General features: G+C 37.0%; 1 protein-coding gene across 4 annotated transcripts in view; it reads right to left on the bottom strand.

Moving 5' to 3' along the window:
* CABIN1 (calcineurin binding protein 1) overlaps positions 1-27,694 on the bottom strand; it is a 110,212-nt gene that overhangs the window by 67,864 nt on the left and 14,654 nt on the right. For 3 of the 4 annotated variants that reach the window (XM_080559968.1, XM_080559971.1, XM_080559969.1), the window contains exons 19-30: positions 26,840-27,076; positions 26,004-26,157; positions 25,650-25,765; positions 21,763-21,924; positions 20,228-20,434; positions 19,715-19,860; positions 17,503-17,764; positions 15,721-15,981; positions 14,925-15,076; positions 14,218-14,396; positions 4,767-4,949; positions 2,030-2,367 (exon numbers count right to left, since the gene is read on the bottom strand). In XM_080559968.1, coding sequence (XP_080416094.1) covers positions 2,030-2,367; positions 4,767-4,949; positions 14,218-14,396; positions 14,925-15,076; positions 15,721-15,981; positions 17,503-17,764; positions 19,715-19,860; positions 20,228-20,434; positions 21,763-21,924; positions 25,650-25,765; positions 26,004-26,157; positions 26,840-27,076 — 2,397 coding nt within the window. The remainder of the gene's footprint in view (positions 1-2,029; positions 2,368-4,766; positions 4,950-14,217; positions 14,397-14,924; positions 15,077-15,720; positions 15,982-17,502; positions 17,765-19,714; positions 19,861-20,227; positions 20,435-21,762; positions 21,925-25,649; positions 25,766-26,003; positions 26,158-26,839; positions 27,077-27,694) is intronic. The other variant, XM_080559970.1, reaches the window with a different exon arrangement.

The raw sequence follows: 27,694 nt of genomic DNA, 5'->3' as shown, positions 1-27,694 counted from the left end.
TCTAAAATCTACCAGTAACCTAGTCTGCCCCCACAACAACTCAACTTGATCTAATTTACTTATTTTTTTTTTTAAATCGGGCTCGTCACCAGGATGTCTAAGCATACTTCTTACTCCAATTGCTGCTGCAAATGCGTAGATGCATTTTGTGTTTTACATTTGCTCAGGAGTAAAACTTCCACTAGAAATGCAGTAGTGTACCATTAAAACACAGATATTTGACATTGTTCTACAGAAGAATTCACACGACGTGTCTAAGAAAAAATTACAATCTCATGAAAGTATGTAAATTAAATATACTAGTAGGAAGATTTTTTCTTCCCGTGTTGAGTAGTTGTTTGTTAAAAAAATAATAAATACGGATAGTAAAACCCAACAATACTAGCTGAAACCAATCTGATAGCTACTAGGCTCAAACAGGCAAGATTCAATTTTTCTGAGTTCCAAGACAGGATAAATTTAGACAACAATGTGCATTTCATACAGAAAAACATCAAAAATCACTGAGCTGTTATTTTATATATAGAGAGATACAAAGAGCAAAAGAGGAGGCATCATCACTGGGAAAAAAAAAGATATTTTGGCAAGTAGCTCCTCAGGCAAGGACATGCTACTAGAACCAATGAATTGAAAACAGGCAGCCTTTCTCTGTTGAATGTTGATATAAAATCATTTGTCAGCAACAGTAATGACAGATTGCATGAATCTGCAGCTCCTCTTAATGATTAGCTCCATAAAAAAATTAACAACTGTCACATACAAACAGCATAAGAATGTTTTCAAAACATATTATCTTTAAAAAACGGTCATATTTTTCTGGATAATCACTCTACAGCCAAATGAAATATTCATCACCTTTCAATAGACTGCTAATACATGCTACTGCTCAATTTGCAGCAGTACAGTAAATGGGTGTTCTGCTATGAAGCGAGTGGTATTAGTTGTTGCCATTACCTTCCTGCCCCTGTTGGAGGACACACTGGAAATTCAATTCACAAAAGCTTCAGTGGTGGGAAAGATAATTTGGGAAGTGATGCACTGCAGCATATGCACAAGATTTCCAAATACAAAATTTGTGAGTTCAAACCTTCATTATGACAATTCGTGAAACAGCTCTCATAATTTCTGCTTACTTTTCATGCATGTTTTATTAGCATACTTCAGAGAGACAAAGGGTTATAATAACAGAAGTATGTAATAACAGAAACATGCAGAAGTAAGATAATAAAATTTTAAATCAAAATAATGGTGACTTGTAGCTCAAGGCTTTCGAAATTAATTTTATTATGAAGAACATGCAAGGATAATATTGGAAGGAAGTTATTTTACCCTCACTTCAACCTGAAACTGGTAATACTACAGTGACCAAGACATTGTTATGCCTGTTTAATCCAAAATCATCAGCTAATGATCAGTAGGATCTCCAGCTGAATTTCATTCAATGATTTCTAAACTGCAAATAATTTTGTTGTACTAAACGGGATGTAAATATGAAGTAAAGGAGCTGGAGAAAAAAAATGTACATATGCTGTTTTGAACATGGACCCAAACTGCTAGTGATCTCCATGCTCTGACACTGGGAAAACTTTCATTCTACAAAGACCTAAGATACCCAGAAAGTTTATCTTTGTCATGTGATGTGTTTACACCAATACTGATGAATTCCTGCTTCCAAGTAACTTTTCAGTCCAGTTACTCAGTAAAAGCAGCAAGTGTCTTCAATTTTAAAAGAACACCTTCATTTATGTGACATATCTAAAAGGTAATTTTCTGGTGAACGACAAAAAGTAACTTAGTTCATCAATGAAAAAGGCATTTTGTACTCATATGGCCTCACGCACATGAATAAGACAATCTAGGAATCAAAGACTTCCAGAAGTATAGTTCCAGTCCAAACTGAACTAAACTTACCTGCTACATTTTAACACTGACTTCTGAATCAGTACAAACAGCAACACAGATTATTTACAGTATTACAAATTTTACAACAAACACAGCTAGTCAGCTATTCTATCAGTGGTCTGCTCACCTTGTGTGTTTTGCTGTATGTGTACAGATAAGCCAATCTGTAGAGGCTCTTGTAGTGCTGAGGAAAGCGGCTGAGGCACAAACAGAAGGAGGCGATGCACTGCTCTGTCAGGAACTTCCGCTGCTCCTCAAGGTCTGCTGGAAGACCCTGAGGAAATTCAGATGAATCTCCACAAGGTTCAGCTTTCTTCTTGCAGTCCCACTGTGAGGGTAGGAGGACTGCAGCTTTGGTGGGATTGCCAGAAGCAGGCTGAGGATCCAACAGAATTTTCTGGCCAGTAGGCTCAGCAGGATGGTAAGATTCTGAGCTTTCCAGCAGCTCTTCTGACTTTCCTGCCACTGGAATATTAAAAGAAGAAAAAATGACAATGAAAATAATAAAATGGCAAATGACATATGCAAAATGACAAAAATGAACTACAACATATGACAATCCTTTTCTTCATTACAGCATAGACAGAATTAGCAAGTGAAAAAAGATGTCTATTCTTGATGTTTAATAAGTCATCTTCAGCTTGTTAACAGATCTACACACTGATCTCTCAATAGTCTTTAGTTGGGCCTTTTACCTGCGCAGTAGTAAGAATTCAGCATACCTTACACAGTGCAGTGTATACCGTGTTGGAAGGTAACTGGGCAGGGAGGGGTGGTGGCAAAGGAAGGCAATAAGACTAAATTCAGTGAAATTCTATTGCAAAGAAAGGAACAGAAAATTAAAGCCACCCTGCCAAGTGAAACATATTATTCTTAACAATCTATCTAGAAGAACACAATTCCAAAATACAAAAAGAACGATCAGCAGCAGCTAACCTGGCCTTTTGGATAACGCAGGACCTACAGTTCTATCCAAATATTTTTGCAGTCAACTTGGTAACTCATAGTTCAATTGGTCCATCTTTTCATGAAGGATATCAAATCTTACTTCAGAAAAAATCTGTGACAGCAGGAGCTTGCACATTTTCTGTTAGCTAGTCAGTATTGCTGAAAACACACATGCTACATGCAGTTCAAGTTTTTTCAGCTTTGATTTTTAGTCATGGAATTTTACTGTCTTACCTTTCCTAAGATAAAGAGCCTCTTGCATTAGATTTCATCTCCAGTCTAGAGATATACTGAAGTATACTTCGTACTCAAGTATGAAGCTGCTCCTTAACTTTTTCTACAATAGAGCTAAACTTCAAGTCAAGTCTGTTTTCCAGAACAGAAATTTTTCAAAATTTATTTGGATAACGTATGTATCCATCGTGATTTTCACATAAAGATAGCTTTATGGTACAATTTTTCGAGCATTTCTTCGCAGTGTTTTTTTTCAAATACCTTTTACGTGGCAAGTCTATGGATCTTTCACTTATAAAGAGCTTGCTTTAGTTTTGTATTTTGTTTAATTAAACTGAGGATGATTCAAATGACTGGAAAAATTTTAGCTCATACAGCAGAGGGAATGAAAGCATGTGAACTGTTTTCCATCTAGTACAAGTAAAACACACATTATGAATAAAAACCATAGAAGTATCATTTAAGTTTAGAAAGCCTTAATAAACCTTGACATTGAATACGACTTGGGAGTAAGTCAGGAAGCTACTTTACAGTTACAACATTTGTTCTAATAAATGTCAGTAATGCAAGAATTGATTCATGCAAGAATAGATTCAATACAGTTTTCCTGAAAGACAACTGATGACAATAACACAACTAACTCGCTGCAAGCCTGAAGAGTCATGGTTTTAGTCCAACACCCAAAAGGTTACTGGATTTAGTGATTATGTAAGTGTTATTTTACAAAATCAGGAACTGACATCTACTTTATATTGATGCAAGCATCACCGCAGACTTCCCTAGCTCAAGCAAGACTGAAGTAAAATATTACAAGAAAGCAAGATATCAAAGTTTGTGAACATAAAGATGGCTTGAGGACACTTGTTCCTAGTGAGATCGGTGAAGCGAATTAGGGATATCCACATCCCATGCTTTGTGGTTCTGTGAAACTGGAAGAGAGTACAGCACAGTCTGAACCGGCAGACTTCACACACAAAGGGCCTACAACCCGGAAAGGTGGGCAAAATTTATACATCCGTTTTGTTTCTCTTTCCCTACTGAAGTCCAGCCTCTCTACTGCCATATCCAACTGTGCAAAACAACAGAGAAGGAAATTCCAGCTTCTGGATAAAGTCTAAAAAAAATTCTGAAACAGTTTTTCCAGTGGAATACAAAAGACTTAGTTCTATTTTATATGGAAAAGTGTGGTAGAAAGCAATTCCACTCTCCACCAAAATAAAGTGTCCAATGGATTAAAACATCTAATTCCACTACTTGTGCTCTTTTAAGTACTGAATATCAAGCTGTTACTGGGCCAGAACAAAAAGGGCATCTACATCTGGGGAAAAGAGAAAATACTGTGATCGAGGTTATCTTAAAATAACTCACAACTACCTAGTCTTTCTTCAATGTTTCATATCTCTAAGCAATAACCTAAAAGAAGGCAAGCCAGTCACAGGGCCACCACAGATAGCAGTTTATCATGATTCTCTGATTTATGAAGTTTAACAGGCATTACGAATTGGGACGATGGCCACATGAGCAAAGCACGATTCTAATTTTAAACTACACACGTATATACAGCAATAATGCCTAGTTAACATTCTCAGCCACAGTGCAGCATATTTCAGTGCTTCTGCATGCCAGAAGAAACATTTTAATGAGAATGTACCAGCTGACATTATCTATTAAAATGAACATACTCTTTTCCTCTGTAGATCCCAGGGTCTCTTTGCTGGGCATCAGTGCATCAGCACAGGCAGTAGAAATCCTCTTCTCTGTGTAAGTCTTCCTCAGGCTGTCTTGAGAACTGGCAGGCTCATTAAACATATCCTGTGTGGAACTGGAATCAGACAGCACTGCTGCAGTGCTATCCTGACTCCTCTCTGCAAAACAGATAAAGAAGGAATTCAGTATTTCATACCCATCAAGCTGCTACTTGCATGTTAGTAACAGTAACACGAAACTGCAGCCACTCTGCAAACCTCTTTCAAATGCAACGCAGAATCCTTAACAACCATCAATTCTGTTGTCTAAAAGGTATTTATTTTCTTTTAACTTGTCTACTTCAACTTATCATTTTCATCTCACCTCTTTGTGCAAAGAAATGAAAACCCCAGCGTTCTTTCACTAGGTATTATTAAACACTAATGTAATAGAGAGCTCCCTGCCCCACCAGAATTCTTCCTAGAATATAACCCTGGAATTTGGTTCAAAAGAAATTATGCTTAATTGTGACAAGCAGTTAGTTTGAACAAAAGATTTAAATTGCTGTATGGTCCCACAAAATCTTACAGTTTTAGTGTGCTATGTACCTTGAGAAGCACCCAGTAGGATTTAGTCTGACACAACCAAAACCCAGTTGATAAAAGAAAACTATGAACAACAATAACGATAAAAATCACTTGTGAAGGACAAAAACTCAGTACACCATTAGAGTGGGCAAAGACTTACAGGAATGATCAGTGGTGCCATCTATCCTGCAGGTGTTAGATGCTGTTCACCAAACGCTCTGAAAGGTGATTTGATATGGCACATAAACAACCCATCAAAGAGCTAGGTCTCAGACAGGAAAACGCTTAGACTTCAAGGCAGCAGACAAACTTCTTAGACTTCAAGAACAGAAGCGACTTTGCCTTGACAGATTACACCTGAGTGGAGTAGTGTATGGTGACTACTGACTACGTTAGGGTCAGAATTAAGTTGTTAATCTGCTTATAGCTGTTACAGCACAAGACAAGTTATAAAACATCTCAACTCTGGGGGATGAAATTCACACCTCAGAATGAGCAGGCAAGAGAAAACCTTCCACCCATGTCTGAAACCAGCCTGACACAATCCAAGTTCTTGTACATCAGGGGTTATCAGAGACAACCCTGCGTGACTGAAAAAAGGCAACTTATCTCTGGCAGAAAGACAGAAAGATGCATACATGTTTCTACTGAGATGGGAAACTGGCATTTTTCTGTAATATTGTGTCCCACGCAAAATTCTGATACAGGCGATTCTCTTTAAATCTATAGCCCAAAAGATTAATTTCCTGCCTAAGATAAAGGGATAGCTTAACCAAGAGGCAAGTTATATACATTATCTAGGTAGTTCCACTGCATTCTTATTCATTAAGTTTCTTGATATAATCAAGAAAGAAAAAAAAAAGGCCCTTGAGATGAGCTGATTATTTAATTAAATTTCTTCTGTTCCATCCAACTTGCACGTGTTCAGGAGAGAGCTGAGGGCCTCTTACCAATTTACTTTATCAACATAATTCCCTCTGCAGACCTTTAGCTTGTAGATCAGGTTCTGCTTATTAGGATTCCAACAAATTTAAACCATATTTGATGCAATCCTCAGTATTTTCACTAAAACACAAAGAAATCCTTCCCTTTCAATTAAGGGATATTAATAAAACTGTATCTTGAAAAAGAATGGGGGAAGTGTATTCGCTTCTTAATTGGAAGCTTTATGGTTGGTTGATGATGACAAGTTTTATACAGAAAAGATATAATTAGGAAGAGTAGGAAAAGAATGATTCTGAGGAGAGGTCAGTCAAGCCTTCAATGACTCATTTATAAAGCTTTAATAACATTCTGTGGCACTATTGAACTCCCAGCTGGTATCAGACAAACATTTACAGTAGATAATGTTGATTTCTTTTTTTTTTTTTTAAAAAAAAGGAAGTTTCTGCATCTATGGCAAAGAGGCTTAATTACTCATTAGGGAAGGAAAAAATAATTGCAATTTCCAAATACTGCCATAAGCATGTAGGTCAGTTCTAATGTGTGGATTGTGACAAATGAAGCATCCGAATGTAAACCAAGAACTGCTAGACCAATACTCAAGAGTGATATCAGTTCGCTAGGAGATTATGCTAACTTTTCAGCATGCAAAGATGGACTATGATTTTGATTTAGCATGGTATATTTCTAATGTATGCACGACAGGGAAATTTTTCTCTGTGTGAGGAGAATTGGGGGAGAATTTTCAAATACATAAAATTAGCCAAAATCAAAATAATTGTTCTTCCTATTCACTGAGTACAGAGAAAAAGGCAATAGGTAACATGAAAGTTATATTTTTCCCTAATCTCAAACTTAACTGCTACATACAGTTAAAAAATAGCATAGGAACCTACAGAATTGCTAGAGGTTTTCAAGGACAGGTGGACAAAGAGCCAGGTTACCCCAGATGCACCTTCTTATAATAGGAAAAAAAAAGCTCTGACAATAACCTAAATGCTACAGTTTATAATGCAGAACTCACAGCAATTGCACCAAGTAGCAACTGCCTTAAAAAAAAAAAAAGAAAAAACATTATTTTTCATACATCAGTGCTTCTAAGATAACTCAAAAATCTTATATATGCTGCATGCCTGTCTAGCATATATAGTTTTAAAACCATTGTGTTATAAACCTTTTCCTTCATCTTGTAAAAGCTGACTGTAGTTGAGAGATATTCACTAGTGTTATTCAACCTATAAGCCAAAAGCCATTGCAGTCATAGATTCATTTAGGTTGAAAAAGACCCTTGAGATCATCAAGTCCAACCATCAGTCTTTGATACATGACAAGTAATTGCTAATTCCCAACTGCTGCTGCTATCTGTCCATTTGAAAGATGCACATTCAAGAAGAGCATTATTACTTTTTAATAATTATTGCTATAATTAAAGACAACTTAATGAAACACTGAGTTGCATTAAAATATGTCCTGATACCAGATTCTCTCTTTGATATTAATATATTTCTTTTTATTACTTTGTTTGAAATCTTTCTAAAACTTACGTGTGATCCAACAATCTGACCAACTGAATTACCTAATTCATGTAACCTTAAGTATTGTATGCTTATTTCTAAAGACTAAGAATATATTGTTCTCAGGAGCTCAACTTGTGACATTTCAGTGATTTCTATCTCAGACTACGGCACCTGATGTGTCAACAGGTAAAAGAGAGCAGTATTGGACAGAAGATGTGAAAAGGTCAAAAGGAAGAGAAGGGACCTTCTGGTAACTTCCCAAGAGATTACTGTATGTTTAAATTAGGAAGATGTTACTGGGAAAAAAGAGTTTGTATTTTCACCTGCACTGTCAAGAACTTCATTGTATCACAGTGAAATCCTTTTAGTCACTTGGCTAACCAAGTAGTTATAACCACTGAAACACAGCCAAGGTATTTGAATGAAAAAATATTTTTCTCTCATTTGACTTAGTTCTATTCTTAAGAGCATTTTAAGGCTAATCTTATCCTGCATGAAACAGGGTTACCAGGTTGACTTCAAAGTCCCTATTCCATGCCATTCCTCCATACCAGAAAAAACATTCATCACTTTGCACCATTAACATTCAGGCACAGCATCTGCATGCCTACCAAACAACAATAGAAAGTTGTGTTAAACTTTGGGGAATCCCAAGGGGTTGCAGCCTATTGGTGGTGGTGGTTTTTTGTTGTTTTTGTCAATTGTTTGGTTTTAAATTAAAAATAAAATAGGAAAAAGGCTCAGTACTTTGCTAGCCATTACCCTGTGCCAGCATTCTCCCACATGTATCATTAGCCCAATGGATTACACACCACACACCTTGTTACCTGTGTCCACTCACATGACGGAGAGAATGAGAAGAGGCAGCAATGTGTTAAAGTGCGTGACCTGAACTGGTAGACATAGAGTCCTAATGACACAGCTCTTCTAAGTATGCTAACCAGATAAAATCTGCTCATGGTACAAACTTACATAATTTATTCTCGGGAGCTGAAGCTTTATTGTGCAAATATAAATAAGGTATTCCACCTTTGCTGATTAATTACTATGCAGCTCTGTACTTGTGTTGCCTGTCCTCCATCCCTTGAAACTTCTCTGAAATTAAAAGCAGCAGGGAGAGGACCTCTGAAGCACCTGTATGTGGGGGAAGGTAACAGGCTTAGAAAGCCAAGAGGGTATAACTCACTTTTTCTGAATAACATTGTCTGAAATATCTGAAGGATTAAGTATGCCCACTCATTATAAAAAGGTATGCAAAATGTCAGCTGCAAGTCAAAAATCAGAAACAAGTGGCAGAGAATTTTTTTAAAAAGCTACATATATATATATAACCTAACTCAGTTTACAGTAAAGAAAAATACTGCAGCAGAATTCATAGCGTATAGATAATTGACTATATATTACAAACATATCTATTTTCTCATGAAAAAAAAAAAGGTGGGTTCTTCAAAGGCTGTGGCTCTACATACTTTCCTTATCCTGCCTGCCTATGGATATCCTGACACCATATCTCCCATGCTCCTTTCACTTGTATGCATGAACATTTTTCCTTATCAGTCTGCGGTCAGAAATGTGATGTATCATACCATTTTCATTCTTGACACAGTTTCCACGCGTATGGAAGACAACATTGAGCTCTGTAGCAAAGGCATTTGCACATGACTAAAAACAAAAGAGTTGCATGACAGCAGGTAAATTTCTTGAGGACAGCAAGTCCTCTGAATTTTTAAAGGGAGTTCTCTTATAAAATGAGTCAAAGATGAGAGTATGTTCTTTTCATCCATCTACACTGATCACTGAATGTGTTGCAGTAACTTGCATTCTATATTGCTGTTTCCTCTTCAAGTGCAGAGCAAAACATCACTGTCCCATTCCTTCGGTCAAATTCTCTTTACACAGTCTCACACAATGTCAGTGCCCTACTTGTACTCATCAGAGAGAGATCACATTGGAGAAAAGTAAAAATGGAGCATACTGCAATAAACTGGATCTGATTCATTATTCATGTAGTCCAGTATGCAGCGACCATGAACATCCAGTACCATGTGCCAGAATAGGGTATGTGCTGCAGACCTGAAGATCTCATTTCGAGTTGTAGGAGAAACTGAATTAAGGGTTAGATTTTAATTTTCCAAAATGTAACGTTATGTACGTTCTTTTTTGCACAGAAATAACCACTCCATCTTTGAAGCTCATTTTACTTTGACATGAGTGACAACCTGGTGCAAAATGTTTCTCAGATCACCTTTGTCTCATCAGGATGTTGAGAAGCCCCGTTTACAAAAAACTGCATCTTCAGAACATTCGCAGAATTAAAGGACCAACGAACTATGAAGGGAGACTTCTCCCACAGCATGAAGCAAGTAGCCTTTCCCAGTGAGTTTATCATGCAGGATTTGCCAATTATTAAAAGCAAGCCGTGACAGGTAAAAGCAGGAAGAGAATGCCTGGGGAACAGAGATTTGTATAAAGGTTAGAGGCAGCACGGGCAATATTGGTTGCAAAAGCAATCAGGCAAAGACAAACACAAAAAAGGATGATTACATCTAACTACACAAAACATACTACGTGGCATGGATGAAGACTTAAACAATAAGACATTTTAACACTGCAGTAGCAATGGGTACTGAATACATCATCTGCATAGCACCACAATTATTTGTAACTTAATATCAACACCACAACATCATATTACAGCAAGACAGACCACACAATCTCTAGTGCACATTTTGGAACCTGAGGTTTTTTTTTTTATTGTTTTCCTAACTAACTTATGTTTAACACAAAATCTAGCTAAACTGTTTCAAGTCTGTACTGTGACAGGTCTTTAATGACTGCACACATCCAGCCCACATAAATGAGGACAATGAGCATGTCTTTTTTGGTATATAACACTGGCCTTTTAGCTCTGTAAACACACTGATCCTAGGCCCTTGCTGAGTTCCTGATTCTTCTTGCTTCCTAGTTTGCTCTTGGATAATTAAAAGAAGTCTAAATCTCAGGCTTCTACTATCCAATTTAAGTTTTCATTCTGGAGAGTTATAAAACAGCAACAGGCAGGGGTGACAACAGAAAAGACAGGATTAACAGATGGAAGGAAAAGAGGCTCCTGAATGGAGCAAGAAAAAAAAGACAAGAAAGGAGAAAGGAAGCTGCCTGCTTTACACACATGACAGCAGCTAGTCAGCCAGCAAATAAAAGCTGCAACTGAACAATACTCGTCTCTTTGAAGATCTGTGCTAGCAGCTGCCATGAGAAAAAAAGTTCAGTTACTTCACAAGCTGTACTTACTGGTTCCTTTCTCCCATTTCCATTAAATCTACTTTTAAGCCATTATCACCAACATTCATCGGATGTAAAGCACTTCAATGCACTCAACTGTAACAGCGATTTCTGCATATCCTGATCATCTTTTTCCACCATCACAATGTGCTGGAGAGCTTCAGAAGTATACTGACACATTTAAATATCACGCATCTAAAACAAGCCTGCCCTCACAACTTCACCTATCTACAGATAAATGCTTGGAGATCTGAGTCCCAACATTTTAAAGAAAGGATGTCTGGCTGTACAGTAATTCTGCCGTGCTTGTACTGAGAATTTGCTGCACTAGAAGGCATGTTGTTGGATCTATCATTTAAGAAAAAAGCAAACCCACAAACAACAAAATTCATAGAAAAATAGGGCTTGGAAGGAACCTCAAGAATTCAGCTAGTCCATTCCTTTTTCCCTCAGGATAAATTGAGCCATCATTCCTGGCAGATGGCTCTATCACCACTTTTTCAAGGTGTCCAGTGTTGAAGTGCTGCAATGTTACATGATCCCCAGGAACATATAGTGTTTCAATTTTATTTGCTAAATAGTATTTCCAAATATTAATTTAACTCTTTTTTTTAGTGTCCAGATTCATTTTTTCTTAAAACAGTTTAAGTCTAATACTTTCTGTTCTGTTTCCCATGGACAGGGAGAAAAACTGGTGTGGTATAATTTTGTTGGTAGTGTGTTTTTTTTTTTTTCCCTTCCCCTCTTTGCACAGCCTTGAACACTATTTAGTTAACACTACTAATTAGTCTTCTCATCCCAAGACTAACCGTCCCAATTCTTTCTCTTTCCTCACGGCTCATGTGTAGCACCCAAAAATGGTAAAGGGAGGTCTCACAGGATCTCTGTCATCGCTGAACCAAGAAGTATGTTTGCTCGTAACATATGAAGAGAACTTTGTAGGTAAGAATCCCCGTAACGCTCCCACTGTTTGTCAAATATGATCAACAATACCGATAGAGGAATAAAAGTAAATAAGATTATTGTGAAGCCTCAGAAAGAACAAATATCTGGGCTGAGTTTAGGCCAAATTATCCAATGTGTGAACAATAATAAAGACAGTTTCATTTGCTGTCAGAACAGGTAAAAAAAATCTATAAGTAGTCAAAAGATGGATATTTTCTTGCTATTTTTAGGAACAGTACAATGGAAATGCTGGCACCAGTTTTCTTCAGTGATGTGATTATGTGTAAGCTGTCAAGAGCATTTTACTTCAGAAGTATGTATTTTAATATAAGTAAAATGCAAATGCATGCAGAGGAGCACAGCACATGTCGTAATATAAGAGTAGAAGACTTCCAAGCACTGCTCAGCCTGTTAGCTCTCCTTCCATCTGCAACAGCCCCAAGGCAAATATTTCAGTTTCCTGGGGCTCTTCAACATGCTGTATCCAGAGTTTAGTTTTGCCAGCAACTTACAAAACATTATGAATGATGCCATACTTCCCAATTCCACTTGTCATAAATGTACACCGCCTTCCTAAAGATCACCCTAACTCTGCTTCTTTCAGAAGATAACATTTTGAATTTCTGTGACAGCAGCAAAGCTAAGTCCTAGCTAGATTAAGCTGGCAGACCCTAGAAGTGCTGCTTCAGCCCTGACAGGTGCAGCCATTCCTTAGTTTGCACCTCCAGGCTTTGCTAAGCAGCCAGCTTTGCCCCCATTGGGCAATTAGCCTGCCAAAGTTCATAATATCTTACTCTGAGTGAATGTTCTAATGACATGTACTGGAAGATTCATTTAACTTGTCTGTCTTCTGGGAACATTTCAACAGCCTGTAGAAACTAGGCAGATGTAGTCTTAGGCAGAACTGCTGCTCACAGGGAATACTGTTAGGAAATATTTGCACCCTTCTGTTTTTACTGTTTCAAAAAGACATCAAATGCTAGTTGACCAGTATACTAACACATTACATACGAGATCAAAACAGTCAAATGAATTACTTCACATTTAAATGTAAGCTTGGATAAAATTATCATTTCTATGTTCAATTTAGTGGAAGAAATGAAGGAACTTTTGTCAGTTTCACCAAGAATTATTCTGTGGGAAAAGAAAGAAATTCACCTTGCAGAGTTTCCAGGCAGGTGAACATTTGTTTCAAAATTGTGTCAAAGATATTTACAAATTACTCTTCTTCAGAAATTGACAACAGGAAGCAGCCCACTCTCCACAAACAAATTCATATCAAGCAGAGCACTTCTACAGGGCCCTGCCACATTCTACCGACACTAAGCTATACACTGAGGTTATTTTATACCTTTTTGAGAGCTACGGATAAACAAATGGCCAGAAGAGTAGAATAAGAATAAAATTTCTAGTCCAATAATAGTGTCAAGTTACTTGAACAGTAATTCCATTTCTATTACATTCTACACATTTCAAAACCTTCAGTTATGCCGTGATACCACCCTACCTTCTACTGTTATAAGCCAATTATTTATATCACTCTAGAGCCTATAAAGATGAGCTCATAGTCAGTCATTGTAAATGATAAAGAAAAATCAAAAGATGAAGTCTACTGGACTGTCATGCAAATCACTTCGTGCTGATACACAATATATTCAAAATAGTTGCCACCTGCCTCCTTCTAATATGAATAACACTTTTGTTTTGCCTTTTTAACAATTTGTTTTGTTTCAGCCACAGTTCAAATTTTCACCTGGTCAGTTCACACAGGCACTGAAACAGTGTCCGGTGTTCTGAAGTCTGAATCCACATCTTTCCTAATAAGCTCAGACATTTAGCTTTGAAGAAAATAAAAATGCTCTCTGGAAGTCCAATTAGGTGCATATTTTTTCCCCATTATCCCCATATCCCCATTTTTTTTCCCCCAATATCCCCATTTTTTAATTAAGTGACAGGTGCCAATGGTGGCAGGTGACAACTCTGAATTTTGTATTTAAAGCACCAACTGTACATTGATTCTATTTAAAGCACTGAAATTTAAAAAGCATCAATATTGCCCGTGTTACCACAGACCCATCACCCTCCTTGAAATGAGCAGTTTGATCATTCCTGGTCAAACCCCCCATGATTAGAGCACCTCCCTGTGCTGCCAGTATTGAGAACAGGGACTGTACCGTCCGGCGTTGCCTGCTGACGGGGTTTTTTACATTTGACGTAATCGTGGTCAACTGGAGTGGCTGTGTAAGGTGGGGATGTCAGACCTGGACCGGAGGAGGAGGGGAGGGAAGTCCCAGGGCCTGGCACTGTTCCAGCTGAAGAGTGAGAGTCTTCATCAATCATGCAAGCTTTTTCTCTGGGAGGGGAGAAGAAAAAGTCATGTTAATATGCTAGTAACATATACAAAGAATGAAAAGAAATTACATGTTCTTATGATTTCCAATACAGTAATCAAATCTTACTAACAAATTCTAAATGATGGACTTTGAGCACATGCCCACCACCACTCTTCTGGAGTAAAACATTCTTCATCTTACAGTTATTAAGAAGACAAATTATGAGGACTAAAGTCTCTTAACCTTCCAAATAAAAGCATTTACTTTTGCGTTTTTGATAGTTGATAAAAACAACAACTTTATTAATAAAGTAAAATAGCTGTTCCAAAATAGATCGTAAGAACAAAATTGTTCCATTTTTCCCTTCCCATTCATGTTGTGCCAATTATTGAGCTTTAACTGTACGTAGTAGCTGAAAATTGCAAACACTAGAATTAATTTTAGTCACTTTGTTTGGTTTATATTTCATTCAAACCCATTTTAACAGGTTATTATTCAGTAGTTTGGAAGTTTGCTTTCAGATGGTATTCCTGGAAATCAGCACTCACTTTTCTGCAGCTTTTGGGGTGTTCTTCTCCTCACCCCTGGCAAATGGTCCCTCAGAAGCTTCTTTCATGAAACCAACCAGTATCTCTGCATCTACTCCAGAGTCTGGTTTCCCCACAAGTTTCAAAATAGAAGCATGAAGTCGAAAGTACACCTAAGAAACACCAAAGTCCATTTAGTCAACAGAGAACACACAGCTCTGCAAATAATTACAAATAGACCATTCTCTGTAGAAACTGCATGAGTTAGTATAAACAGGCATCTGGTACCTAAACTTACCTCAACAGGACTTTTCTTGCCTTTTTAAGTTGTTTGCAAATGACAGAATCTGAAAACTGTAAAAAATTTATAACTGCAACCTATGGAACACAACAGTGAAAGCAGACATGGACTAGTCAACACTGGGTGTGATCCAGATAAACTTTTTTTTTTTTTTTTTAAACCAGACAACACAGTAAAAGCTAAGGTGTTATGACTACTGATCTAATTCTCATACATAAACTTGAACTTGTGAAACCTATCCACACTTGATTTCGGTAAAAACTGACTAAGGAGCTGTGTGCAGGAAAATCCAGAAGTGGAAATTCTGTCCAATATATACATAAGCTGTCTTGAAAACAGAAACAACCTGAGTAACAAACTTCACTTAATTCTCCAAGTTGGTCTTGTAAATGTTGCCAAATGCAGAGCACCATATATGTTCTGCATGCTTCATGATACAAATTAATAATAACTGGTATTCCACTATCTGTAGAGAACAATGCTTTCAAGTCTAGGTATTTCACTTTCTTCTTTTACCTCCAATGCTTCCATGGCAAGTTCTGGTGGATTATGGTAGTGAATCTTCTTTGGATATCGGGCAGCCTCCTCATGAAGGTAATGACCTGCCTGTTTGTAATGAAGCAGGTAGACAACAGGAGGCTGTTTCTGTTTCTCCGCAATCTTTCCCAGCATATAGTGAATAAGCCACTCTTCTTCATCGCCATCGCCCTCACAGCGAGATGCTGACGTAAAGCACAGTTTGGCTGTCTCCAGCATACTGTCTCGACGTTCTTCCATCTGTGATGGAATGAAGTGTTGAGAATACATGAGTTCACTGTGGCTGAGAGAAAAAATGCTAAAAATACACTCCTGCACATAAAAGCACAGAAATGAGGTACATCATTTAAAATGTTTTCAGTCTTTTGTGTATGAGGAACACATTCCCAAATAGATATTCCCCCAGGAGGAAGATTATATTGTTCAAATTTATCTTTTAATATAACAAAGCTTTTGTTAACAAATTATGCCTTTTTAATATATTCACTTGATAAAAGCAGATTCAAGAAGTCCTAAATAACAATTCTGATTTAATCCACAACTTAAGATGAAGCCTGTATTGTACTTTTTATCTGACAATGTGAAGTAACTTCAGCATTATCCCTGGAATTCTTCAGCAAGTCCCTCATAGCCAAGAGGCAACAAGACAGTAAGACCAAACTTTGGATAAAACGAAGACATAAAATGTAGTAACTTCATTTTCTCAGTAATTAGTTTTTGAGCTCTTCGGATGTTATTAGCAAATAACCCTTAAAGAAAATGGTATCTTAGCTATCATTTCAAACATACTATTAACAACAAAAAAAAGTTTTTTCCCCTTTAATACACATGCTTACATCACCTTTTTGTTTAGGGAATCAAATGCCATGTAAGCATCTACCCGGAGTGCAATGTTAATACAGTTACAGAGGCAGCTCGGATGCAAGACCCATCACCCTGCTGTAAATACACTCTCCTAAAAACAGAAGATGCTCCCATTACCATTGCCTATAGTTTGAACACTTGTAAGTTTTATAAATTACAAGTCACTCACTAGCAGTACTTTTTTTTTTTTTTCATTCTGCTTCCAGTTCTGCACTACATAACTATTCTGACTCGGAAATATTGTCAGAACTTGAGTTTACTGGTCAAAAAAGACAAATGAAACATTTCTCCCAGCAACTCTAAGGTCAGAGAAAATATCAGGAATTGCTCATTTTGGCTCAGCAATAAATTTCATAATATTTTTTTAAAAAAGTGATAGCTATTATGTATAAAAGACCAAATTTATAACAACTTTTGTATAAAGTGTAAGCTTCTTATTTTGATATTTTGTTTAAGTAGCCAAAAAACATAGAAAACAGATACCTTTAGAAACAAGAGATGACTGATGAACACACATACCAGAGTAATTCTTAATCTTTTCACTACTTAAACATGTATACATTTCACCTTTTCCTGGAAACACTGTATGACATTTACAGAAAGGTAAGGTAAAAAATAATTCCCCTTTCCAAAAGGTTATCATCATTTTGCATAATCTTTCAAAGATTATTCAAAGATCAGGCTCAAATTAATTTTACGCAGAAAAACAAACCCCTTTAAACAGTGTTTGATGCCAGACGCTTATATGAATGAAAATTAGAATTTCCAATATTACTAAGTAGCTATACAGTCTAATAGGTGGTGTACAGCATTTAAATATTTAATTTTAAGAAGTTATGTTAGGAAAGGCCATTTAAAACATTTTAAAAGTTCACACTGCTCTAAGTTATTTCCCACCTGCTGCACAACTTCAGGGGGGAGTTCTGTTTTCCACTGCTTAAGCTGTCGGGATGCAAAAGAATGCAAGGCATAGGAAATGGTGCCATATTCTATCCACAAGGAGAGATTAGAGCTGTCAATCTCTAGGGCTCGCTTAAAGCAATTCAAGACAGGAGTGGAGTGCTTCCAGATGGGTCCATCACTTTTCAGTTCATTAGAGTTCAATTTGTCCTGAATACGACTTGCTCGAGCCAGAGCCATGCCAGCCCATGAATCAAACCTATGCAAGCAAGAAAATAACACATCAGTGATCTCCCCCACACACATTACACTGAACGGCCAAGACAAGATCCACTTTGTTATATTCACAACTTTTTCTTCCTTTCATCATGTGCTCTCTCAAAACAGATTTCTGCATCTCCTCCTCTCATAGCCAAAAAGACACTGTATAAGCCTAAATCATACCGATTCAATTAAAAATGGTTTCCTCATAAAACACCACCCCCAATAATTCTTTCACTTGAAAAAATGGGAAATATCTGGATTTTCTATGCAAAAGTACAGTATCTAATGGCAGCATTCCCACTGATTTCTCTTCTCAATAGCCATCACATCCTGTCCAAACACTGTCACCCTTGACTTCTGTAGACCAGCAGCTATTGTGCCATTTTGTATTATTGGGTTGAACTGTGAATGGTCTTTATCGTCACTATTATTTTCCAACATAAAAATCACAAAAAACAAAGTGCATTCATATAAGAAAATTCTGATAAACAAAAAAAAGACTGCTTTCTGAGAGAAATTTTCAGCATCCAGTAAGATCATTGACAATACAATCTGAAGAGCGGCTTCCCTATTTCATAATTTCATACTAACATCTGAAGTCAATGGTTCTGGATTTTTTTTAAACCACAATTATAACTCCAAAGGAATAATAATGTCCTCACAGTTTCGCTTGTTAATTTCTTGCTAATTTCAATTGAAACCTCATTTCTGGGTCAAGTGAAATAGAAAGATTCCCTAAGGGAACCATAATACAGACATTTGAAGAAATAATACCTAAGATGACTAGGCTAAAAATACTATGCTACCACACAAAGTATGTTCTTCAGAACAACAGAACTTCACATAATAAATTCAAAACTCACTATCATTTATGATATCTGTAAAACTCTAGAGAATTTTTATTTTATTTTATTTTTTGTAATTTATCAAGCTCCAAACTAAAGTTCTAGCAATTTGCTAATCAGTTCCCAGGCTAGAAGATTCAATAACATGAAAATATGTCTATTCCTCTGTAGATTTCACATGCTAAATTGCTTTGTGCCTTCACCTTCCATTTTGTCTGTTATGTGACTTGATTTAGAAATAGCTTTCTCTCTCAAGACATTTAAACTAGGGTTTTTGTCATTGACATTGGTCTATCAACTTCAGTGAGAATTGAAATGATTGCTAACATCCAATATGCAAGCCCTAAATTTAATCCATAAGCTTAAAGATTGCTTCATTTCATTTTAGAAAAGTTATTCAAAACACACTTAGAATCATATAATCATAGAATATCCCGAGTTGGAAGGGACCCATAAGGATCATCAAGTCCAACTCCTGGCACCGCACAGGTCTGCCCAAAAGTTTAGACCATGTGACTAAGTGCAGAGTACAATCTCTTCTTAAATTCAGACAGGCTTGGTGCAGTGACTGCTTCACTGGGGAGCCTGTTCCAGTGTGCAACCACCCTTTCGGTGAAGAACCTCTTCCTGATGTCTAGCCTAAACTTCCCCTGCCTCAGCTTAATACCGTTCCCGCGGGTCCTGTCACTGGTGATAACGGAGAATAGGTCATCTGCCTCTCCACTCCCCCTCACAAGGAAGTTGTAGACTTCATTTTTAAGATGAAAGAGCTTAATCTTGGTGGTATTTCAGTACACTATAAATTATCAAGAAACTAGGTTAAACATCAACTATTTAAGCAAGATAAACAACTTCCGGAAGAGGTCAGCCTAAACAGCTAATCCAGTAGAGACTGCTATTTGTATCCCTTACACTTCTGAACAGTGAAGTCTTATTCTTTGACATGTATGAACACACCAAAAACAAAGAACAAAAGGTGCAAAAGAGCACTAATGATTCAGTCCCCACCTCTCCTAGTCAATCTTGATTTTAAGTTTGCTTTCGACTCTCCTCACCTCGCTCTTTCATTTTTTGGTTTTAGTTTCAAAACAATCACTGACCTGTTTGGGCAAATACAAATGTCGTGCATGTAAAATTTGATGGCCTTAGACTGTTCTTTGTTCTTGAAATGATAGTCTGCCAGAAGGTAATACAACTCAGTCACCACTGGTGGAGAATAGTCTGCCCCATCTGGGAGAGATGGTGCCTGGAAATAAATAAAATGTACGTATTAAATGAGATGAACATTTGCTTCTTCTTTGTGGTGAAAGTAGTCTTTTTTATCACAGAATATGAAGGACTGAATATGAAGATAGTGAAAGTATTTCACAGATTTACAGAGCACTAAGAAACACTAATGAATATCTCACACTGACTGTTTATTAATCATTATTACAACTTGCCATTTCAATACCAGAAGCTTTGGTGGTATCATTCTTATTTCATTTAAATGCAATTATCTGAGGAAATCTAGTATTATTGAATAAATCATTCCCTTAACTATCTGAAAGTCAACAAGAAAACACAGTAATTTTATTCTTTTTTTTTTTTTTTTTTAAAGCAACTACTTATACCTTGCTGCATGTTCCTTCAATATAGGCAGAAACAGTATCTAGGCTCAGCATCGGCTTGTCTGTTCGAGGAACAATAGTAGCAGTCTTCTTTAAAAGGTTGGCCAAGTCGGCAGAAACAGTACTGGTTTTGTAACTATCAAATTCTGGAAGAGTTTTAGGCTTAAAATACTCAAACATGAACAAAGCATCTTCCCACGTTAGATCCACCTGAAGAGGGAGGCAGATGAAAGGGGAAAAAATTAGCTCAAATTCCAAAACTAAAGTACTTACTAGAAGTGAGTTTCTATGACCTTTATATACTGCTCTAGCAGGCAACAGATTAAACCTCTCAAGAAAAAGAGCAATTAAAGGCACCATTAGTATATGGTGTTCCCAAATGCAGCATACTGCTCAGTGATTAAAAGACTACCATACAGGGCTGTAACTTTGTGTATGTTACTGAGAAGTAAAGTCATTCTACCTCCCTAGACTTTTTTTTTTTTTTTTTTTTACACTTTTCCCCATTTTCTTCTTGTTAGACCAAGTTTTTCTTTTCTTTTATTGTTCAACTTATTCCTACAGTAAATTTTGCTTCTGTACTGTAAACAGGTAAGTTGCATTACTAAAAAAGACAATTTTAAAAATAATTTCAGTAAGAACTTTTTCATCCTGAATTGCACAAATGTAACGTGTTTTTGGGAGAGGGTACTCTCCTTACCCTTCTTTTCCTTTTTCTTAATTATTCCCATCTTCTCATTATCTCAATTTTCTAATAGGTAAGTTTGAGAGAGAACATTCACAAATAATAACTAACAAAGTAACAGTATTTGCGTATTTTAAAAGGTCTTTTCAAAGCAGCAAGACAACTTTTTGCTTGTATGAAACTTTTTCATTTATGATTTAATATCACTTGCATTTGGTAAATGCAAATTCATCTGAGATTTGTAAACAAAAATCAGTCTTTCAGGTGGAGGATTGCTGACCTGATTTTTCTGTCCCTTAATACTACAGCCCTCTTTCCCATGGCAGTTAGTAGTTTTTCTCCTCCCAAACTCAACTGAATCTCACACATTTCTAATAAACAGCTACTATTCATTGTGAATTTAATAAAATAAGCTATAGTGTAATTTACTTGCATCATTTTTAACAGTGCCTCTTTTCATATCCATAAACTGCAAAACTGGCAGCTAAATCTTTTCTTCTTACAAGCTGACATTCTCCTCTCTATTGTTCTCACCCTCGACATTCTCCTCTGTTAAAAACAGGAAAGTCATGGCTCAATAAAAAACAATTCGTAGATAGTTTCAAAGTGACAGACTACTATGCATAAGACTATACTAACACTTCATTTCAAACATTTGACTCTCTATATTCATAAAAAAGCGGAAACCTTATACATTTTTTTTTTTACAATATGTAAAATACGTAAAATTTACAGGGAAAACAAAACAAAACAACCTTCCTCATAAATATCCTAAGGTCCATTAAAACCAGACAAGGGTACATCGTTCATCACCTCAGAATGTTTTACTAACAATAAACAATACAGATCTTACCTGTTGTACTGAATGTTCTTCTAGGTACCTCGCTTTGCTTTTTTTGCTAGGAAAACCATATAAACAATAAAAACATTGTTCCAAGGCTGTTTCCAGCTCTTCTTTGTATGGATGAGTATCTTCAGAAGTGGATGCTGCAAGTTCTTTTTCTAGAACCTGAACCTACACCACCACAAATATAAAAAAAAAAAAAAAGTCATCTGAGAGTTGAAGCTTGTATGAAGTTAACCTAGTTGTCTGGAGTTCATATGATGAAAATAGCATACAGAACTACACATTTTTCCCAAATTATAACCAGATTTTCCCCATATTTCTGTAAACTGGTCTCACAAGTCATTTAAGTAGCACTAACTGCAATAAAGTGTTTTTACTTTTTTCGTCATTAACTCATGAACTCTTGTTAATCAGCTTCAAGTTCCAGACTTAAGACTGATCAAAGTTTCCAACTACACACCACGTTAATTCTGTAAATATAATCATTACAGTTTGTCAGTCCTTTGAATAAGCCAGCTACCACAGGGAGAATGCATGGAAGAACATCTGCACTAATTCACAAAAATCAGTTTTCTCTGTATGGAAAAAGGTGGAATGGTGAGGCCTTTACAGAAAAAGAAGTATCAGCTAATGAAGATCAGCCTACAAGGGACACCATCACAGAGTATGAACAATATAAAGATGGCTAAACCTAAACAAGAGTGGCTGAATTAATTGCAAATGACTAAACACAGTAACAAGTTGCTACTTTAACTTCAACATTACAAGAAAAAGTACCCATCAGTGGCACGCTTTGTTAGATGCTGTTACTCTAAGACATTCATTAAAAAAAATTACCATTGAACTTCAAAAGACAAAAGTTAATTACTGAATTTTTTTCACAAAGCTTCCTTAAAAAGCAAAACAAAAAGGAAGACACTCCAAAAGAATCTTGATATTTCAATGTTAATAGAAACATGTTCATCAAGAGTAGTCTGTACACCAAGATTCTGAATCTTTGCTTCAAAAACAAAAGAAAAAAACACAATCAGAGGTTTAAAAATCAATTCCACTAACGTTATACTGTGAAACTTAAATTCAAAAATGAAACTTGTAAGTGGAAATTACATTTGTAACACCTTATACATTCAACAGCAATCTGAGGTGTTTTTTTTTTTGTCAGAAAAATTAGATCTGTGTCAGAGACAAGGTACCATTTTTTGTTTTAAGAGCCAGAACCCTGAAAAATAAGAGTAGAGCAAGGACGATTGTTAGAAGGCACTTCAATGAAATTTCAAGTGACAGCAATCATCTTTGAATCACAGCAGTCCTTATTTCCACTATTTTTCCTGTGGAAGTTGTGAACAGCTTCTGAAGTTTAATAAAGTGGAGGTAAATACGTTGAAAGGAAGACGCAAACCTCACAGATCACCAACAGAAGCATGATACTCCTACTGCTGCAAGCAAAATCAGATCTAACACCTGTAACAGAATTATCGCTTGATCAGAGTTCAAAACAACCTTATTGGCTTTTAAATTGTTAAGCAGCAACCCGGAACTGATTTTAATAGTTCAGACTTAGACTACCACCAAAGGAGTTAATTATGTATCAACGTTTTTTCTTGCACTCCTTCAGCTACAAGCAATAAAAGGAACTTCAACAGACAGTTTACCTATACAAGGCGATCATTTAATACCAGTCTATAAAAAACACTTTTGTTAAACATTGTTGAAGGTGTCTTCAACTAATTTATCCCATTTTATCTTTATCATTCCTTACCTTTCTGACACCCTCTTGTCTCTGAAAACTAAATAGCTGTGCTAAATAATACCGTATCCTATTTTAGCTATAGAAGTGGGCGATTCTGAGACTGAAATTTGAAGTTTTCATTCAGTGTACCTGACGACATTTGCAAAAATCTACCTGTAAATACATTCACAACTCTCCGTTAATAATCTGCAGTTTACCCAGGCTGACAGGGTGTACTATCAGATTCATCAGGCTATGGATACAGGCACACCATTCAGACATGATTTAGATTCAGCACCTAGGAGCACTGCATCTGTACTACACTCAGGGCAAGGCTGAGTCTGGAAATAGGTTATCTATTTTCATGAAGCACAGTGCCTGAGCTAACAAGCCCCCTGGACCCAGAGGCAAATCCATGCACAGGCAACTCAGGTGTATCAGCATTATGCTCCTAATACCAGGAAGACTGAGGAGAGTAGGATGCAGAGATAATCGAATAGTTCTACACTGAATCAGCCTCGGCTCAAACACTGTTCATTAGCTCCAGCCCTGCTGGGGTGAGCTGACTCCTGCAGAACCCCTCAGGCTCTCCAGACCATCCTTCCTAGCTGTTTAAATTACTGGCCTGGCCACAGCGCTGCTCAGACACAGAGGTAGATGGAGTGTGGCACTAGGCTGCAACTAATAAGCTCCAGGGAGTGCTGAGAAGGGAAACAAAGAGATTCCAGAGTAGCTGTATGCAGAACTAATTATCATCTTCTCTTGGCTGAAGGTAATAAGGCTCAGTGAAGTCAAGTTGAATCTATGAAGTGCAACTGAAATATCCCTGTAGAGCACCACCCAATGAATGCCACAGTGTTGTATTATCTGGGTTTTGCCAACAGCCAGGGTATCCCAGACTGCTACTCTAGATGGTGAAAAGCTGACTGCGATTCAGTTTCTAAGCTAAGGGAAAAAGTAAGGAAATAGCAATACACGTAGAAATATTCTGCTTCAACCATGGGAAACTTCTCAAGGATTTATCTTGAAAAAGTCAATGAGTGGGTAACTCCTTTCATCTAATAATGCTACAGCACTACTGCCCAGACACACGTTTCTGAAGCACCTTAGATTTTATAATGTGCTCATCTGAACAACAGAGCAAAGAATAGCCTTCAGACACAAGGAGGACTGAATTAGCTCTTCATTCCATCATCTTTGTTCAAGAGATCAGATCTATTTGTATAAGCTGAATTTATATTTACCTCATAACATGAAGACAACAGAATTACTGCTTTTCCCTGTCTGCAGTACAAAATCAAAGCAGGTATAATCAAAATACTCAAATTTATCAACAGCAAAACAGCCAAAACATCATAGCTCCAGGACCAAATTCAGTAACACCTCTGCCTTAAAGTAATCAATAGCATTCCAGAAGTGTAACTGGGGATAGACCACACCCTACAAACCTCTACTCTTGTGATTTAGAAGAAACAAATAACCAAGTAAGAAGAAACAAATAACTGCAAAATTCAAAACTGAATTTTCATTTAAGACACTCTTTTAAATACTAAAGAGTATTTACCTATATTGAAAAGCGTGCAGACTTTACATAACATTTGGCAAACTCGGTTCTGTAATATAAGCAATTGTAAATCTAGTAAAAACTTTTTAAGATCACTATGATGAATACAGAATCCCACTATTTTTTTTTAGCAGTGTCTTTAAAGTAACACTGCAGGTATTACTTTACTGAGTTTACACAAACTGAGTTGCTCAGCTTTGCTGACAGCTATCCAGATCCCTTCCGCCAGGTATCCACATCCATTTTAACATCTTTGATAACACGTATAAGGTATGTCAGACCTTAGACCATTTACTAATTCTCATTTAAGATGGTTTTTATAGTACAAAGGTGGTTATCCAAAGCCATCTCTTGTCTTGGGGGTTGGGAAAGTGAGCCTTAGCTATTCAGATTAAACCTACTAAAATGTTAATGTGTTTGGCAGCTAGAAGAAGTAAAGTAGAATCTAAAGTGTATTTTTAACATGAAGACACTAGCAAGGAAAAAAAACAAAACAATCTCATAAACTTTGAAGTTGTTCCCTGTTTTGAGATGGGTATTGGTCAGATGATTTTCAAAGGTTCTTTCCAACCTAAAGTATCCTACAATGCTAACACTTACATAGAACTTGAGGAGAGCACCATCTGAGTTGCAACACCAGGATCTTCTTCCCAAATACTCATGAGCTGTGTTCAGCAGCATGAGTGAAGAAGGCAGCATAGGTGTATCAGGACTCGCTGGAAGAGAGGAATTGGTAAATATTTTAGTAGAACAGAACTGAGTTAAATCCAACTAGCCAAGGCTTCATCTGGCAAAAAAAAGAAAGTTTCCTCTGAGATAAGTGACATTTGTATATCCCTCTACTCCCTTCAGTCAGCAAGGTAAGACGACAAACTTAAGGATTTTCTATTTATACTCCAGAGCTAGATGGTGAGGAGCTCAGCTCCAATATGTAAAAGTGAATAACTAAATTACCTTCTTCTCCCTGGTTCTGCTGCTGCTGTTGGCAAAGGGACCGAAAAGCATCTTCTTCATGCTGGATGATCCTGTGTAGGATAACCCACGGAAGCACTGAAGAGACATATGGCTCTTTTGGTTCTTCCTGGACTGCCATGCTGCAGTCGATGATCTAATAAAGAAGCAAGCATTTCACACACAAAATGATACACATTAAGAGTCAGGTGTGAATCCTTCTCAAACAACCCAAAGCTGGTAATGTATTCTATCCTGATGAAGTAATCTAAAATTAAGTCTCTGCTTTTTGCGGTGAATAGGAGTAAAAAGTCCTATTAGACCAGCCAGCATGGGGAAGGGTAGAATATGATTCCCTCTGCCATGACATTCTCTTGTATCATTTTATTTATTTTTTTTACTTGAAAAACCCTTAGCTTGGCCAGCACTTGCAAGCAACTCTACCACGTTCCTAAGGCTCATGAGATCTTGTCTTCTAGCCCAAAACATGTACAGCCAAGATAACACCATAACTTACAAACTGCATCCAGACAGCTAAATCACCATTACAAACAGAGCATAAGAAAACTGTTCCTTGGGTTATTTTACTACCATTTGCTGATTGCTTTAGTCAGCTTTGCATTTGAAAGTACCTACTGCTGCAGATTCTAGAACAGGTGTGCTCAGTGCCTAACATACTGAAATGAAAATGAAGACAATGTTCATCTTCCTTTCTACCCCAACAAAAACGTAACCCAAAATGTCACTGCGAACAGGTGGCAATTCAGACAGAAGCTACAATCACATCTAAAGGGCTGTATCACACAGCACCTCTTTCCAAGTACAGGTGAACAGGTTACCTGAATCAGGTTGGTTGTTAATCGAACGAGGCTTGGTGTTATAGAAGGATCTTTCAGGATGCTGCTGTCTGACGATAATGAACCATCTATTCCTGTGAGCAGTTGTGTTACCGTAGCAACCCACTCTTCTTTAGCAGAGGCTGCTGTCATATTCATCATCTGCTGAATTGCTTCATTCAAGGCAACTTCTGAGCATTCAAAACATTGCTTGTAATCTTTCAGCTTGAGTAGGGAGTCCTAGGGAATGTAAATAAGAAAAAATCTATTGTAAAGATGAAGGGTTTATTTTAAAACATGAGCACACAGCAGACGAAGGCAATACACTATATACAGGTAAGGTGGTTACTCTACTAAGTGTAAGAAAACACCTTCACATATGACATTAAAGGACAACAGGAGGTGCATGGGCCCTGGACAATAAGTATACAAGCAGGATCTAAATTTCTGAATATCATCACTGAATCTTTCTGCTAGACTAAGAGAGGCATGAAATACAAATTTTCAAGAAAGCGATGTCTACAGGCTTAATGAATTCTAACCATATGCAGTTTATGACCTTGTGCAACCATTTTACTATAATTTTATAAATATCAAAATGGCAACTACAAGGCCAGCATTGTATCAACATCCTCCTGCTTCTTTATACTCTGCCAGGTTTCGGTAAATGAGATGGCGTGAAAACTGTCAGATTTGGCTCAGTCCAGCTAAACATCAGTCCTTTTTTTTTGTGTGCAGCCTTTTTTTCCCCCTTGAAAACCTGACAGGCTCAAACTATTCCAATAGCTGAGGTCACTCATACACTTATTTTCAGTGTCACATGGACTAAATCTATAGCCATTATACTGAATATATGTA

This window comes from Anser brachyrhynchus (assembly GCF_964034855.1).
Source record: "Anser brachyrhynchus genome assembly, chromosome: 17".
NCBI lineage: Eukaryota > Metazoa > Chordata > Aves > Anseriformes > Anatidae > Anser > Anser brachyrhynchus.
The sequence above is the reverse complement of the archived record's forward strand: the minus strand, read 5'-3'. Positions and strand labels throughout refer to the sequence as shown.